At 46.2% G+C, this 17,784-nt stretch overlaps 1 protein-coding gene across 1 annotated transcript in view; it reads right to left on the bottom strand.

Annotated features, from left to right (window-relative positions):
* The window catches only part of LOC128045736 (diacylglycerol kinase delta-like), a 77,863-nt gene extending 68,229 nt beyond the window's left edge, over positions 1-9,634 (bottom strand). Inside the window, exons 1-2 of the mRNA XM_052638193.1 lie at positions 9,500-9,634; positions 7,580-7,660 (exon numbers count right to left, since the gene is read on the bottom strand). Of these exons, the coding sequence (XP_052494153.1) occupies positions 7,580-7,660; positions 9,500-9,634 (216 nt within the window). The remainder of the gene's footprint in view (positions 1-7,579; positions 7,661-9,499) is intronic.
* Between the last annotated feature and the right edge of the window lie 8,150 nt (positions 9,635-17,784).

Raw genomic sequence — 17,784 nt, 5'->3', positions numbered from 1 at the left:
GGCAGACTCTACCTCTGAGCCACTGGCTTCCCTTAATGAAGGGTATAGAGTTCAAAGGCTCTAAGATCTCTGCGTTGTCTGGGAAGCACTAATCTGGATGGGAAGTTAATAAGTCAAGGACATATTTTACAATCTGCAAAATAATATCACTAAAATATGTATATGAAATTAGAGAGGGAAGAAAATGAAATAATTCATCCATTTTAGAAAGAAAGATACAAAAAATATAAAATGTGAGACAAAGAGAAAACAAGTAATAATACACTGGATTTGTACCCAAATAAAAGAGTATCTAAAACTAAGTACAGATTAAACATAAACCAATGGAAGACATCACCCAATTAAATAATCCAACAGGCAATTTAAAAACCCATACAACTACATGCTACTTACAACCTTAAATATAAACAAAAAAGGTTTAAACTAAAAAGATGGAAAATTCTATACTATTACTTACAACTACTAACTGAAATAAAGGTATTGCAGCTAAAAGCAACATCAAAGTAAACTTTAAGGCAAAAAACATTAAAAGAAACAAAAGGTTTATTTCATAATAAAGGAGTCAATCTAGTAAGAATATAAAATAATCTTAAATTTGTATGCATTTAATAACAAGCCTGCAAATATATAATGCAAAAATTAACAGGATGAAAGCAAAAACCAGGTAAGTCCACAGTCATAGTGGAAGATTTTAATAAATCTCACTCAATAGCTCAAGGACAAGCAGAAAAGCAAGTCAGAAGTTTATAAAAGATTTGAGGAAAATGATTAAATTTTGTCCTAATCAGCGTACAAGAACTACTGAGTGCAAATTCTGTTCAAACGCACATGGGACATTTGTGGAAACACACAGGTCAGAAGCAGACACAAAAGAATGCAAGTTCATTTACATCAACCATCTAAAACAGTCGACACAAACCCAGCATATCAGCTGTAGGATGGTGGCTCCTCTGGAGGGGGCTAGGGGGACAACTGGGCAAGATCACTTGGGGGAGCTTCCCGGGGCCTAGACACATTCTACCACTGAATCTGGGTAGTGGCTGCAGAGGCCCACTCACTTGTGCGCTTTTCAGTTGGGAAGTCATTTTCAATTTTTAAAATTATTTATAATATACAAACTCGGTAAAGCAGAAATGCTGCTTTGACAAACTCCTTTGAAGAATTAGAGTAGTTAAAATATACCTTCAAAACAAATCTGTAAATTTTGTGATAAGGCTGGAAATAATTTCTAAATTATCCCATGTTAGATAATGGAAAGAAAAGAAGTATAAGGGGAAAATGAGAAACATTTTTCCCTGACAACTTTTGCCTACTACTGGTGTATGAAACCTAGTTTTTAAAAAAGGGGGAAGGAGGGTAGGAGGGAACCACTAAAGCAAGCATAGCCAATGAGGGCAAACTTAGAGAAAGAGACGGGTAATTTTCAACCGCCCCCCCCAAATACAGAGCTGACTATCCAAAAGCACATACAGAATCAGCTCAAAAAGAAATTAATACAAATGGCCAAAGACTGTGAGAAACGTTCGACCTCATTCCATTTTTATCAAAGTGGCACAGATGTTATAAAATTTTAACCAATGGCATTTGTGAAAGGACAGAAACCACTTCATGAAGTTTGACTCATAGAAGTTCTAAAAGCCATTTGGCAATAATATACCGAAAGCCTTTTAGTTTTCATAGATTAACATTAACATGTTTAATTATCGAAAACATTTCATGCTACTGCAGAGGCTGGGACATGAGGCTGACAAATCCCCTTTCTTCATGCTGCCATTATGCTCTCTGGCCTTCTAAGGGGTGATCCCACTTGAAGGTGAGAACGCAGAGGAATCTGTCTACTCTCATCTTCTGAGATTTCCCGTGGCCACAGCTCCACCTTATCAAGAACCTAAAGCCACATCTGTGTCTCTAGCTGCATCCCAACTTCACTTTGTTCTTAAACAGAAGGCAAGCAGACCCCTTTCCAGCTGCAAAAGTCTCCTTGCTAGCATTTCTTCCATCAAACCTGTATAAAAATCTCTGTTGTTGTTTAATCGCTAAGTCATGTCCCACTCTGTGTGGCCCCTTAGACTGCAGCCCGCCAGGCTCCACAGTCCATGGCATTTCCCAGGCAAGAGTGCTGGAGGGGTTCGCCACTTCCTTCCCCAGAGGAGCTTCCCCGCCCAGGGATCAACACCATCCCCTGCCCTGTCTCCTGTGCTGGCAGGCAGGTTCCTTATCACTGAACCACCAGGAAAGATAACTCTCTACTCTCCCCCAAATATTTCCTTCCATCTCCCCTGGAAGACTCTTGTCCCTCAGGTGCTTATGTCTTTATGAGACAATTCTTTGACCATTTTAGGGAAAAATTAAAATGGAGTCTTTGTTAATGTGGAGCAAAATTTACTCATTCTTTGCCAGATACAAAAGGTTCCCATCTGTTGGCTGATTCACGCTAACAGTGACTTTCACTGCCCAGTTGTTTGTATCAGGCACGCAATTTTAGTATAAGTTGTGGAATTCGGAAATTACTACTGGAATAGCTGGAAAACCAAATGAGATATTCCAGGAACTGAAGTAGCTTCTGGGCAAATACATTCATTCATTCTGCACTCACTTCCGCAAGCACATGGCACCAGGCACTGGCAAAGTCCAAGGCCAGGCCCTGCCTTCTAGGACCTGCACGCAGATTCCTACAGGGTGCTGTACGGGAAGGGACAGGTTCAGAGTTCAGACAGAAAACACTGCAGGAAGTTAGAAGTGAGGGAGTGCCCAGAACCTACCAACTCTCTGTGGAAGCATGCCTCGGGGAACTGGGCACCAGTCAAGTGGCTCCAAATACTCCACCATGCATCCCCAAATTCCAGATGCCCTCACGGGTTGCTAAGGGCCGGGGGGGTGGGGGGGGTCTTCTTATCTTGGAGTATTTCTAGGGAGCCTCACTATTAAGCTTTTATGTCCTTTCAGTACATGCTCAGATGAAAAGCTAGTTTTTACAGCACTAACAAAATCTAAAGTAAATGTGAAAGAAACAGTGCCTCTGCCCCGAGGGCTGGGAATCATCCACGACTGCCCCCACAGGAACGAGCTCGACATCTGGAAGTCAACTATTCGGCACCCTGAACACGTTTTCCCATAGCGACAGGGTATAAATCAGGGTTCATTCTCCAACCAGGCTGACAAAGTTCCACGGTAATTCACATCGTACCAGAGCACAGTGCCCTATTATTTTTATGGAGACATAATTCCTGTACAATTCAGCCTTTTACAGTATACAGCTCAGTGGTTTTCAGCATATTCATAAAGTTGTGCAACCATCACCACTATCTAATTTTAGAACATTCTGACACACACCCCCAACTAAAATCCGGTACCCATTAGCAGTCCTCCGTCCAACAGCCCCTGGCCACCACTCTTCACTGTCTCTACAGATTTGACTATTGTGCATTTCATGTATATGGGATCATAAAATATGTGGTCTTTTGTGTCTGGCTTTTACTCAGTATATTTTCAAGGCCCATCTAAGCTGTAACATGTATCACTACCTCATTTACTTTTCAAAAGCCTTTTAAAAGTTCACACTTTCTACCTCAAACAGGATTCTACTTCTAAGAACTTAAGCTATGGAAATAACCAGAAATATACAAAAGGATCTATTTATAAGTATACATTAAATTGCTATTTAATAGGAAAAAAATACAATATAGGGACTGGTTAAACTTATACATTTAAATAAGATGGAATACTATGCAACATTAATAAGCAAGATTTTGAAGGATATCATAAGAAAAGCTCATTATTAAGTGAAGAAAGTAGGTTAAAAACTAAAACCCAGTTGGTGGGAATGACACCAATTAATATATATTATTAGGTATCTTTGGGTAATAGGAATATAGATGGTTTAAACTTCCTATGTTATTTATACACTTAAAAATTTTTCTTCAATAATTTGACCAAAAAAGCAATTAATCTTTAATAACATTTTTCTACTGGAAGAAAAAACAACTTTTAGAATATTGGAATGTGAACAGAAATACACTCAGAGTTAAATGCAGAGTCCCTAATGGTTTTTAATTATTGATATATATGAAAATAAGAAGAGTCAATTAATAAGTTATTTTTAAAAGTGAAAAGCAGATAAGACAATAAATATAAACACAGAAACTGAATTAGGTAATAAAAACTGGAATTGTTGAATAATCTAAGAACCAGTTCTCTCTTTTTACGAACAAGTTCTCTTAATAGCAAAAAGAAAAAAATGGGACTCAATCAAACCTAAACCTACAAGTTTTTTCACAGCAAAGAAAATCATAAACAAAATGAAAAGACAACCTACAGACTAGAAGGAAACATCTGCACATGATACAACTGACAGGGGCTTAATCTCCAAAATATACAAACAGCTCATACAACTCAGTAACAAAAAACAAGCAACCCAATTGAAAAATGGTTAGAAGACCTAAATTGACATTTCTCCCAGAAGACATACAGATGGTCAAGAGGGACACGAAAAGATACTCAAAATCACTAATTACTAGAGAAATGCAAATCAAAACTACAATAAGGTACTACCTCACACTGGTCAGAATGCCAGCATCAAAAGGTCTACAAATGACAAATGCTGGAGAGGCTGTGGAGAAAAGAGAACTGCCGGAAGCAATGGAAACTGACGCGGCCACCACGGTGAACATTATGAAGGTTCCCTAAAAACTGAAAGTAGACTCTCCATACGATCCAGCAATCCCACTGCTGGGTATCAATCTGGAAAAGACTAAAAAACTCTAATGTGAAAAGAAACATGCACCCCAATGTTCAAAGCAGCACTATTTACAATAGCCAAGACAGAGAAGGAAACTAAATGTCCAACAGATGAATGGATAAAGAAGTTGAGGGGTTCCATTCCACAACAATGAATATTACTTAGCCAAAAAGACTGGAATAATGCCATCTGCAGCAACGTGGATGGACCTAGAGATTATCATACAAGTGAAGGAAGTCAGAAAGAGAAAACAAATACAGTGTGATATTGTTCACATGTAGAATCTAAAACATGACATAAATGAACATACCTACTAAACAGAAACAGACTCACATACATAGAGACCAGACTTGTGGTTGCCAAGGGGTGGGGATGGTGGGAGAGGGATGGATTAGGAGTTAGGATTAGCAGATGCAAACGAGTATATATAAAATGAATAAAGCAAGGTCCTATTATATAGCACAGGAAACTGTATTCAATATCCTGTAATAAACCATAATGTAAAAGAATATGAAAAACATATATATATCTGAATCACTCTGCTGTACAGAAAAAATTAATGCAATATTATAAATCAACTTTACTCGAATACAATTCTTTTCAAAGTGAATAATGACAAAAAAAAAAGCTAAGCAAGTAAAATTAGAAGTGTGAAAGGGAACCAACATAATATTGTAAAGCAATTATCCTTCAAATAAAAATAAATTTTTTAAAAAAAGAAACGTGAAAGAGGATTCAACCAGAGACATTTACGTTTAAAGTGCAAATATATATTACTAAATTAAAAGGTGTGGAGTAAGTGGGAAAGTAAATAACAAAAATGGACTAAAGAAGTTAAAAAGTTCCTATGATTAAAAACAAACCTTTTAGGTTTATTCAGAGTCTTATTATCTCCTCTCAAATTTTCAAGAAATTCTAAAACTATAAAAATGTTCCAGAGCACAAAAAATCATGAAAAGTTACTAAATGAATCCTACGGGGCTGCTTGCACTCTGAAATCAAAACACAGCAAAGGATACCTCCTACCCGAAGAGTTAAGCACACACATGCTTTCATAAAATTCTAAATCCAAAATTAGGTTGTACTACTCAACATTATCAGGAACAATTTACTATTAAGAACTGTACGAAGGGGCTTCCCGGGTGCTCCCAATGCAAGGGGCCCGGGTTCAATCCTTGGTCAGGGAATTAGATCCCACATGCCACAACTAAGACCCAGCACAGCTAAAAAACAGAAAAGAAAAACCTGAAAGAAGTGTACAAATACTCAAAACCAAACTGATCATCTACAATAAATTATTGTTCAAAACACTCCAGTGAAATTCATCACCTATTCCTATTAAACACTCTAAAAGCCACAAATCAAAGAACAACTCATTTACATAGTTTAAAATGTCTCTCCCCAGCCAGTAAGTAAAAATAAACTAATGCAGGAAAAGTAAAAATGGACCAAATAAAATGAGGACTAAAATAAAAGAGGCCATCAGGCAAGTCTGACTAGTTCAATAAGCCACAAAGGAAAACCAAGCACAGTTAATTACACCAAAATAAAATAAGTAGAAGTTTAAACGGAGGAAGGAATATCCCATCTGGAGCAACAACTTAATCAATCCATAAACAAATAAATAAAATAAAACCTGAAAGTAGCTGAAACTAACATTAACTCAAAATGTTGGACCCTAAACACGAAGAAAATTACCCACCTTGACTGAGTTACAAAAGAATTTTTAAAAATTGGGAAGCATACTGGCACCCCACTCCAATACTCTTGCCTGGAAAATCCCATGGACAGAGAAGCCTGATAGGCTACAGTCCATGGGGTCGCAGAGAGTCGGACACGACTGAGTGACTTCACTTTCACTTTCACTGTATTTCTAGATAAAATTACTTAATAACATGAAGAAAAATATTTTAAAATACTCTATTCCGGTTATTAATATTAGAATCATACCTTACACAGTAGGTTCTAAAGTCATCCCTGAAGCCAAAATTGTAAAGTCATACAAGAAATGCTGTATAGACATTAAAAAATATAATGAACATTTAGACCAATCAACATGGGAAGTGATCACCATAAATTGTCAAGAGAAAAAAAAAATCAAACAGGTGTTTCACCAAAAGGATCAAATCAAAAGGATCACTGTCATCCCATGCTATAATGCTGCTCAAGAGACAGACATTTAGACGTAAAGATAATCACTCTAAAGTGAGCAGCTGGGTACCCCCAGGCTCACATGAGTTTATGCATTTAGAACTTTTGCACAAAGTACAACATAATTTCTATATATGGGGGTGGGAGGGTTAAGTTTTAAAAAGAAAATAGGTATACTAAAATATTAACATTCTATTTTGAGGTGGCTAAATTACAGTTATTTTCTAATTGCTTCCATATTCTTTTCTGTATTTCCAAATTTTCTACAATGATCATGAAAAACAGTTCTCTGTGTACAACTGTTAAAGAAATATCAACATTCTATTTTGAGGTGGCTAAATTACGGTTATTTTCTAATTGCTTCCACATTCTTTCCTGTGTTCCCAAATTTTCCACGGCAATCCTGAAAAATGAATCTCTGTGTAAAACAGTTACAGAAATGCAAACTACAACGTGTTTAAACAATTCATTTGGACCCTCTCATTCTTTTATGCTTACATGTGCCAAATTCTCAGTTTTTCTCCAGCCACTGCACAATTTCGAACCTTGAACTCAAAATTTATCAAGAACTGCTCCAATCAGAGGGCAAAGGATGAAAAGTCTGAACTGCTCACACACACCCCATTCAAATTAAACAGGAAAACCAAAGGTGGCGGAGGAATCGAGAGAGGTATGCGCCCACAGACTCACCGTAAAGCTGTTGTTGACGTTCTTGGTGCTGGATTCAGCCACACTGGCATCGGTCAGGTCCACCTCATCAAATATGATCGACTGGAAGAATACAGGGGCCACAGTCAGAGGGGGCAAAGGCATGCCCGTCCCGGACTGCCCACTGCTCTCCCTCGACCCCAGCCAAGCGTGTGAGAACTACATGGACCCGAGTAACTCCACCCGACCCACTGCTGACGGCACGCAGGGCTCACGGGGAAGCTCAAGACCTTTTCTAAGTCCAGGGAGCTCCCTAGTGACCGGCGCCAGTGAAGTCAGAGACACGTCCTCCCATGAGTCCACCTGAGAGCAGGATCCAGAGAGGAGGTCCTCTGTCCTCTCAGCTTTCCTTTCTCCACCTTGCACGCTTGGGGAGAAAGGTATTGGCTAAAATGAACGATTCTAGGGGAGGACAGACTGACCCCAACAGAAGGGACCCAGCCATGAAAGAAAACAAAGGGGCACAGCAGAGACAATCTAGTCCCAGAGAGAAAGGAGGGTCTAGAAGCAGGCCTGGGACACGCCCCTCCCCATTCTACTCTCCCCGCCAAGGCCCCCCGTCACAGCCCCCCAGCTCCTGCTACCCTTACTGTCCCCTCTGGAGGAAACACTAGCAACTTAGAAAAGACTCAGCCTTTTAAGTAACTCCCCCCCGCCCCCTGAACTAAAATAACTACACGAGTCTGTCTTTTTTTTAAATGAAGGATGTGGTCAGAATCCTTTCTAAACAAGTTACTCTGTACAGTTTCAGATTTTAATGTACTAACTCACTAGGGATACATCTCAAAATGCAAATTACTCAGATTCCAGTTTTTTTATTAATAATACTAAAATGTTAGCATCTGAACACAAAGACTGGTGTTCAGAACACCAAAAACTAGGTTTGTAGACACACTAGTGTCTGAAGTGTGCCACACCACAGTCGCCTAAGCCAGGCAGTGACTCAGAGACTCTCAACAGCTCCTCCTCTGTCACTGGCGTCTGCCTGGTGATTCCAGCTATAAATCTTACAAAGATGACACACGGGAGGAAGGATCATGGCTAGAAAGCCCAGAGACAGCTTCTCTTCACACACCAAAAAGCCCAATACACTTAAAGCATATTTTTAGTTAGCTTCACAGGTATATACACTTGTCTCCAAAGTCATCAAGTTGCACACATTAAGTTTCTATACAGTGTTTATAAAACTGTTTTGAAAAAAGAGAAAAAAAAGGTCTTCCCTGGTGTAGGTACAGTGGCTAAGAAGTGCTCTGCCAATATGGGGGACATGGATTCCATCCCTGGTCTGGGAAGATTCCACATGCCATGGGGCGACTAAGCCCATGGACCACAAATGCTGAGCCCGTATCCTGCAACTAAGGAAGCCGAGGGCCTAGAGTCTGTGCTCTGCAACAAGAGAAGCCCCCGCAATGAGACGCCGAAGAACCGCAATGAAGAGGAGCCCCCACTCACTGCAGCCAGAAAAAGGCCCTGCAAAGCAACAGAGACCCAGTGCGGCCAAATGCAAAAAACAATCATCATCATCCATTTTTTTAATGATTTAAAAAAATACAGAAAACTTTGGAAAAAAATAGATTTTTAGGCCAAAATAAGAGGGTTTTTAAGCCAGTGATCCCCAATCTTTCCAAAAGAACGATGTCTACTTGTCACATGGTTACTTCTGTGACCTTTCCCTCCCCATATCTCCCCACTGGTGACCTATGACATTAAAGAGAAAGGAAATTGATTAGAAAAATCAATGTTCACAAGACATAAGACCCAGCACCCCAGAGGCTCACAAAACGCGCTCGGAAAATGAGATCTAGAATCAAAGGTATTTCCCCAGGGAGAACCCGGAACCCAGCTCTCCCTGCAGCTTCTCGGGAGGTTTCCTCTCATCAAGGGTCCCCCACTGAGTCTCACCTTGGCAGTTTTTGCATAGTACAGCGTCCGCCCTCGAAGCTTGAAGTATCTTCGTTTTGATCGTTGGAATGAATTGTTCTGTTTGGTCAGCATCCCCTCTTTGATGACGGTCTGGAAGCACAGAAAGGGATTCATGAGCGTGTGTTTTCACGGTGCTGCGCTTATCCACTGACAGCCCAGAGTATCTGTGTGTGTCTCTAATGGGCTGACGGCCTAACAGAAGAACTATTTCTCACCCTCTGTGCAAACCCCAACCTATGGACAAGCTGAGTGGGCAGCGGGTGGAGGCTGACCCTATCCTCCAGGGGGCGATGGCCTGCCTGAGCAGCGGGGAGGTGGGGCCAAAGGCCCAGGTGTGCCCAGCGCGTGCCCTGGGTGGGGGTCAGCAGAAGGGGGCGAGGGCACGCTGGACCCATGTTCTCCAGCCTCAGCGCTGGGTAGTTCTCAGCTGTTTTTGGCCCGGCCTCCGTGCTCTCTGGCCTCCTGCCATTTCTCAGGAGCCGGCTGCCAAAACTGTCGACGTAGGTTGCTACGGGGTTCACCACGGCCTAGGCCTGCCCCTCTTCGGCCCTCGGCCCTGTGCACGGGCCAGGCGTGACCCACACTGCGACACAGAGAGGTGCCACCAGCAACGTCACTGAGACGCCTCCACCCCCAAATCTGACCAGCCTGCCACCGAGGCAGGAGTGCAGAGAGAAGCATGGGGTGAAGGGCAGTCCGCTCGGCTCGGCACACACACCCAGAACAGGGCAGCGTCCTAGACCCTAAGCCCGGAGCCGCACCACTTACAAGCCAAGTGCTCAGGGTCCTGCCTGGTCAGCAGACGTGCTGGACCACCTGGAGCAGCCAACAGTCAAAACTAAGCAACAAGGTGCCCTGACACCAGAGCCGGGCTCCCAGCAAGAGCTAAGCCCAGCATCTCCCGGTGCAGCAGAGGCAGGACGCGCAGAAACGCTGCTCGAGGACAAGGACAGCGGTCCAAAGAAGCTGCTCGTCGCAGCACCTGACCCTGTGCAGCTCTGCACTTTACGTCACTTTTAAATGGCTGTACAAAGCATCTGGGCACCTGCGGCCACTGAAGACGACGTAAGATGAAACAAGACACAGAAACCCTACGTCACCCGAACACGTCAGAGGCGAGACCTGGTCACTGCTGTCTATCTGTCCCTCCATCAGCCAGCTCCTAACAGGGGAGGCAACAGAACCCGGGAGGTACTGCTGCTCCCCACAGGCGAATGCTGGAGACAGCGCCCCCACCCCGGGCACACGCGCGCACACACACACACACACCCCCTCACACCCCACCAGCGCCTGGCCGTGCACAGGTCCACCCGAGAGCCCCGCTCCCTCGGGCCTGGCCCAGCAGTACAAACAGCAACCTCTCCAACGCCCGAGAGGATCAACTCTGGGGGAAAGCTAGCAAGGAACGGCTGCACTTATCCTGGGGCGGGAGCCCTCACTGTTATCTCTGAGGAGGTCACCCACCCCTCTTCCAGGTCACTGAGGAGAGACGAACACAGCATGACCCGACGATGCGGGAGGGACACGTGCTGGCCCGTGGCGGAGAGAAAGCCTCCTGACCAAGGAGCTTCAGGTGGAAACCGGCCTGCGCTACGGAAGGACTGCTGGGCTGCGTCCGAGGATTCTTTTCAGACCCAAGTGCACACGTGGATGCTGTTTCAATATGCTCTTCAAAGACAGGCCACTGCACCCGCGCCCGGCGGTGCAGACCCCGGTATCTGCACCACCCGCCCCCCGAGGCGAGCCTCTGCTCGGGACCCCACAGGTCCCGCTCACAGACCCAGGCACCTCTCCCAGCCCCCAAGCATCTTCCTTACCTCTGCAGGGGAAGCAATCGCCTCCATCTCTTTCGCAAATGCAGAAAGAAAAAGGAAAAAAATTCTAAAAGACAACAAAATCACAGGCCGAGACCCAGAAAAGTTAAAAGAAGTTCTTTTTAAAGGATAAATGCTCGAGTATTTTTCTTGCATCTCCCCTACACATGCCACACATAAAAGAAAAGCAAAATTAGAACAAACACACTCCAACACACACACACACACACACACACACACACATACACCACACACACATCTTTCAGAGAGCGGATGAGAGCTGCGATCTCGGGCTACCCAAGGAGAGCTGTCGTTCTATTTATAGAACAAGAGTGCTCAGAAAAAGACTCTGGTGGGTTTCAGCGGAAGGGCTGGGGAAAAGATAAAGACCAGTATTTCTCTGAAGCTTTCTCAGAAACTGCATTTCTTCTCACATTTGCTGCTCGTGAGGACTATAGATATGCTGCAGAATATTTTTAACACTCAGTCAAAAGCAATGAACTAAATAAAAGTGGTCAAGAAAAGCACACCCCTGACTAATCAGCTGTGCTTTGCATTTGGCAGCCGGTAAGTGGCACCCACAGGAAACGGCTCAGCTCGCACGGCTCCGCACGCCCACTAGAGCAGAGGACCAGGAGTCCAAACCCACAGCCGAGAGGCCAGGCTCTAAGCACCGCTTTGTCAAGTTCTCGCACAGGCGACAGGGCCAGTTCTGTCCTTCGAGCTGTCCAGGGCATCTCCCTCACCCTCAGGGACAGGGAGGACTGAGCTGCAGCACACATGGGTGGGTGCTGAGGATCTGAGCGGGAAGGGAGCACTGGACCCAGGTCCAAAGGGAGGACGCCAGTCCTGGCTAGGCTCTGGGGGTGGGGATGGGGGGTGGAGAACCCGGCAGGGTATTCAGCCTGTGCCAAAGCGCGGCCCTGGGTGCCACAGCCACCCGCTGACCCCCAGAGAGGCGCACAACGCCAGGTGAGACAGCACCTGCCACAGGGAAGGCTTGAGTCTGCAGTCATCCTGCTCAGGAGCTAGGGGCAGCTAAGGCAGCTCTGGAAATGCCCTCCAAATGCACCAACCAGCAGGCAGAGATGGCGAGAGCAGGCCTGCCTATGGGACTCGGTGCCCCCAGTCCTAGGGAGTCAACCCCTCTGCAAAGGCAGTGGAACGCCTTCCCTTGCCTCCTCCACACCCTCCCCAGACAAGCAGCGGCCACCACTCCGTCGGCTCCAGGGACAGCTCAGACCAGGGGAGGACAGAGCACACAGGGTGCCGGGGAGGGAGCACTTCCCGCTGGGGAGGGCGGCCCAGAGCTGGTCTGAGCGGGCAGGGCAGAGGCGTCCACAGCCCGCGGAGGGCTGCAGACAGAGCCCGCAGGGCTGGTAGCTGACCGGGGCCCCACCAGCTCCCTAAGGGCACACTGTCAGTCACGGGGCCCCGGATCAGGGGGGTGGTTTCTCAGGCTGCAGAGTTTAGAAGGACGATCTGGGCCACCATGTGGAGGGCAGGAGGTGAGAGTGAAACCAAGAGGCAGGCAGAATCCTCCACTCTTACAGGATGGCAGCCGGCAGTGAGCGGCATCTGGGAGGAAGGAGTCATGGTCACGGGCATGAGAGTGTTCAGAGGACGCACCACAGATGGGACGATGGAGGCGACCCCAGGGGTCTCCTGGAGGAGGATGTGCTTCGTCTTGGACACAGAGACTCTGAGGCCCGGGAAGGCCAGGGGAGCCGTGCGGAGGACCGGCGGCAGACCGTGCAATGGGGGCGCGTGAGAAGGTTCAGCGGGAGACGCCGTAGAGGCGTCCCTTTCGGGAACAGAGGGGAAGGAGAAGAGGCCCAGGGCACCGAGAGGCCCAGGACACCAACATCGGGTGCAGGGGGAAGCTGGGGGTCCGAAAAGGAGGACAGGGAAGAAGTGGCACGAAGCTGAGGAGCAGAGGAGAAAAGGCATCCAGGGCGCCTCGGGGACGCCGGCTGGTGGGGTGCAGGGGCTGGGAGAAGCCCGAGGCGGCGGCCACCAGGAGTCACCGAGGGCCCGCCGGGGCCAGGCGCGGGCCCCGACCGGGGGGACACCAGACCAAAGCGCAGTGAAGGCTACTCGGACGGGAGGAAGCAAAGATGGCAGGCTGGTTTTTTGTTTTTTTAATTTCCATGTATCTTAACTTTTTATGAGCATGGAATCATATTGTACACTCCGTGCTTGATCTTCCTATTCTTTCTGTCATCATGTGTTATCAACAGCCTTCCATATTAGCAAATGCATCTCTGTCTGCTACAGAGTTTCTCACAGTAGTGAAAAGCGTAAATCATTCAACACACTCCCACGGCTTGAACATTTAGAACGCTTCCTGCTCAGCACCGACAGCAAGGCTTCAAAGACTACTGCCGCAAGAGGAGTATCTGCCCATGTCCTGAGCTACTCCTTAGAACCAAGAACCAGAAACAGAACTTGGGGGTCAAAGCTCAGATGCCCACAGGGCTGAAGGCATGACAGGAGACCACAGGTGGCGGGGGAGACACTAGTCAGTGGACCGGCACAGGTCATCATCCGAGGGGAAGGTGCCACAGGCCCCCACCTCACACACCACACGCAAGTCAGCAGAGTCGGTGCAGAAGGTGAAACTTGAAAAGCCTCAGTAGACAGCACCGGACCATTTCTCTAGGACCTTAGGACTGGAAAAAGATTCTCAAACAGGACTTTTAAATACTAAACATAAAGCATAAGGTCTCTAAAACCAACTTCATTCCCACCGAGAACCTCTGGTCATCGGACACCTTACAAAGAAACGGAAGAGAGAAACCACATCAGGGAGAAGATACATGAAGTACACAGCCAGAGAAGGCATCCAGAATATTCTAAGCAGCCCTGCAAAAGGACAGCAAGGAGAGGCTGCTAAGCGGAAAAGCGGCAGAAAGCATGAACCGTGGGGATGCTAAGTCGAATGATGACTAAATAAGATGCTGAACTGCAGGAGGCTGGGCAGAAGAGACCCCGGGAGGGGGCATCCGCGTGCCCCACCGTGGGGCGGGGGGGAGTCACGCACACGTGTCACCACTTGCATCACAGCCTACATTTATGTGGTGTGCAAACATAAAGGGACAAACCAGGCTAATAAAAGGATGGGAGTGAGAGCTCAAGCAGAGCTCTGCTGATGCTGTCATTGTGTTGTCAGTGCGAGAATTTTCGCAGCTTCCTGACCACCCTGCCTGAGGCAGAGGGCTGCAAGCAGGCAAGGAGAGAAAGGGTGAAGAGGATGAAGTAAAGGAAGAAAGGACTGAAAAACTAGCCACTGGCCACATGCTCACTTCAGCCATCTATTTGTCCTTCAACCTTCTTCACCCTTCCAAAAAAAACAATATTACACAAACCTATGTTAGGCAACACCATCCAAAATTCAAAGTCAAAAAAAAAAAAAAAAAGTGGGGATACTAGCATAAAAAGTTACTATGTAGAAGAACTATTCAAATGTCTCTGGGGACTTCTCTGGCGGCGCAGTGGACGGGAATCCTTCTGCCAGTGCCGGAGACACGGGTTCGACCTCTGGTCTGGGAAGATTCCACGTGCCGCACAGCAACGAAGCCACAGCTCCCAAGCCCACGTGCTGCAGCCACGACGCCCGCACGCCTGGAGTCTGTGCTCCACGACAAGAGAAGCCGCCGCAAGGACGAGAGCCCTTACGCACTGCGGCCAGAAAAAGCCCGTGCGCAGCAGCAGAGACCCAGCACAGCCAGAAGGTTTACCTTTTAAATGGCTTCCTTAGGACCTCCTTGGTGGTCCAGGGGCTAAGAACTCCGAGTTCCCAATGCAGGGGGCCCTGGTTCAATCCCTGGTCAGGGAACTAGATACCACACGCTGCAACTAAGACCTCCTGCAGTAAAATAAATAAATATTTTTTACAATAAATAAATAAGTAAGTGGCTTCCTTAAAAAAAAAAAAAAAGTTTTTAGGACTTCCCTGTCAGTCCAGCGGTCAGGACTGTGCATGCGTTCTCACTGCCAGGGCAGCTGAGATTTCACAAGCCGCACGGTCCAGCCAGAAACATAAATAAAAATAAAATAAAACGTTTCCATGAAGAAGCTAGTAAAATGTGTTACTTTAAATTTGCACATCACTTGAAATTTTCATGAGCATTTTTATATTTATTTGCCTTCTTAATAGAACAAACACGTAAGGTCTATGAGACATACACTAATATTCTGAGTGACAAATAAGACTCCAGGTCACTAAGGGACCAAGTAATCTTGTCCAAGGTTAAACAGCCAATGACAGACCACAAAAGAAATGTCAGGCCTCCTCACTCTAATCTCAAACCTTCTTCTAGGGTTTCAGTTCAGTTCAGTTCAGTTCCATAATAAACAGGAAACAATCAGAAAATAATCTGTTCACAAAGCACAGGCATGGACAACATATCCAAATGTTATTGGATATCCAAACATACCCAATAACCTTTAAAAGAACAGGTTATTTTACAAGCTTACTGAGTGAGTGCCCACCGAATCGACTACATACATATAACACAAGCCATTTTTACCTTTTAATCCTCACACCAACTTTGGAGGCATATAGTAATATTCCCATATCTTTTATAGACTAGGAAACTGACGGTCAGAGAAATTAAGCAACTCACTCAAGGCCACAAAATTAAGCAACTCACTCAAGGCCACATGGCCAGTAAACAGAAGACCTGAAATTCAAACCCAGAGCCTAGGCAGCCTGGCCAAAAGTATCTGTTGGCAAGTCTATGACCCTCCATCACGAGGCTGTCTCCCACACCAGATCAAGACAGTCCCAAGGCTATGGCTGCCCTACTGCTCTTACTTACTCACCTTAGTCACCCGGTGCCCAGCACTGAGAATCCTGAGGAAACTTTCCGCAACATATTATAAAGGGCTCATCTACCTAAGCTATAAAAAGGCTCCTAAAACTGAGAAAAAAAACTAACAACCTGATTGGAAAATGGGCAAAAAAAATAAGAACAGACACTTCACAAAAAAATAAAACTGAAGAGCCCTCAGACACAAGAAAAGATGTTCACCCTAGCTCATGACAAGAGAAAAACAAAACGCAACTGAAATAGTGTGCTCACCATCAGACTGACACAAAGAGAACTGGAAAAAGGCAGCACACTCTGGGCGCCTGTGAAGAAGACCGGCTGGTCAACTCCAGGATGAGGTGAGCCCTGGGACGGGAAGCCGGCAACACCCCGCAGATCAGACGTGCGCTGCCCTCAGGTCCAGCAAGCCCGCTCCAAGGAGCCACCCTCACAGACACTCCAGCAAAACCACAGCAGAGGTCTGGACAAGGACAGGTGCTGCGAAATAGCACAGTAAGAGACCAAAAGGAATCCAAGTGGCTGAACAGACTCTGGCACAGTCAGGAAACAGAGCGCTACCCCGCTGGGAGAGGGGTGCGGTGGTCCCTGTCCAACTATGGAATGACCTCCAGCTCACAGAGAAGGAGGCTCAGAACAAGCACGGAGTATGCTGCCTATGTGTCAAAAGGATGTGCGTGTGCGTGCGCGTGCAAACAGAAATTAAACTGAAAAGCAAACATGTGCACATATTATTTTTAAATTTTCAACCAGGAACAATGGAAGAATAAACCAAAATCATAAAATAATAAAAATGGTTACGTAAGGGCGAAGAGGACAGGGTAGACCAGACCGGGGAGGAAGCCAGGCCTCCCGGAAGACACGCCATCTAAAAGGACTTGCCCAGAAGGGCAGCGTCTGCGGGGCAGCAGCCCCTAGGGGAGCCCATGTCCGCGGCATCCCTGACGGTCCCACTCCATCTGCACGGCCACCTCCTAAGGGAGGCCGTGCGGATGTCTCCGCTCCGCAGAAACGTGCAAGGAGGAGGGACAGCACCGGCATCCGTGCTGTCGCCCACTCCCCCAGGACCTGAGTCCTCATCACCGTCTCCCTCAATCTTCACCACCCTGTGAAGGGCCACTACCCCCTTTCACTGATGAAGAAACTGAGGCCCAGAGAGGACCTATGTCCATACAGGAGGGACAGAGGCAGAGTTCAAACCCAGGTCTGCCTGATTTCAGGTGAAAAGAACTCACTCTTCCAGGGTGGACACCTGGGCAGACACGCACAGCTCAAGGCACAACCTCCTCCACGACCCACAAGGTTGGCCTCCAAACACACGCGGGGGCTCACTGATGGCACCGAAGACTCAGCCCACCTCTGGGAGCCGAGAGAGGAAACTCCCTCTCCCCAGGGACCTGTGGAATGAAACGCACTTCTCCTTCCAACAAATATTTATTGAACACTTAGTGAAAGCACTGCTAGGAATACGATGATGAAAAAGACAGGACCCTTGATCTTTAAGCAAGCAGCATGCTGGTACAAAGTAAAAGGTAACCTAAGAGTTTATGTTAAATACTCAGGAAAGAAGAAGGGCTCAAGGGTGGGGCTAGACGACACAAGAAAGAGACAGCGCTGA

This window comes from Budorcas taxicolor, chromosome 3, assembly GCF_023091745.1.
Source record: "Budorcas taxicolor isolate Tak-1 chromosome 3, Takin1.1, whole genome shotgun sequence".
Classification (NCBI taxonomy): Eukaryota; Metazoa; Chordata; class Mammalia; order Artiodactyla; family Bovidae; genus Budorcas; species Budorcas taxicolor.
Note: the sequence above shows the minus strand (reverse complement) of the source record. Positions and strands in the feature narration are given on the sequence as shown.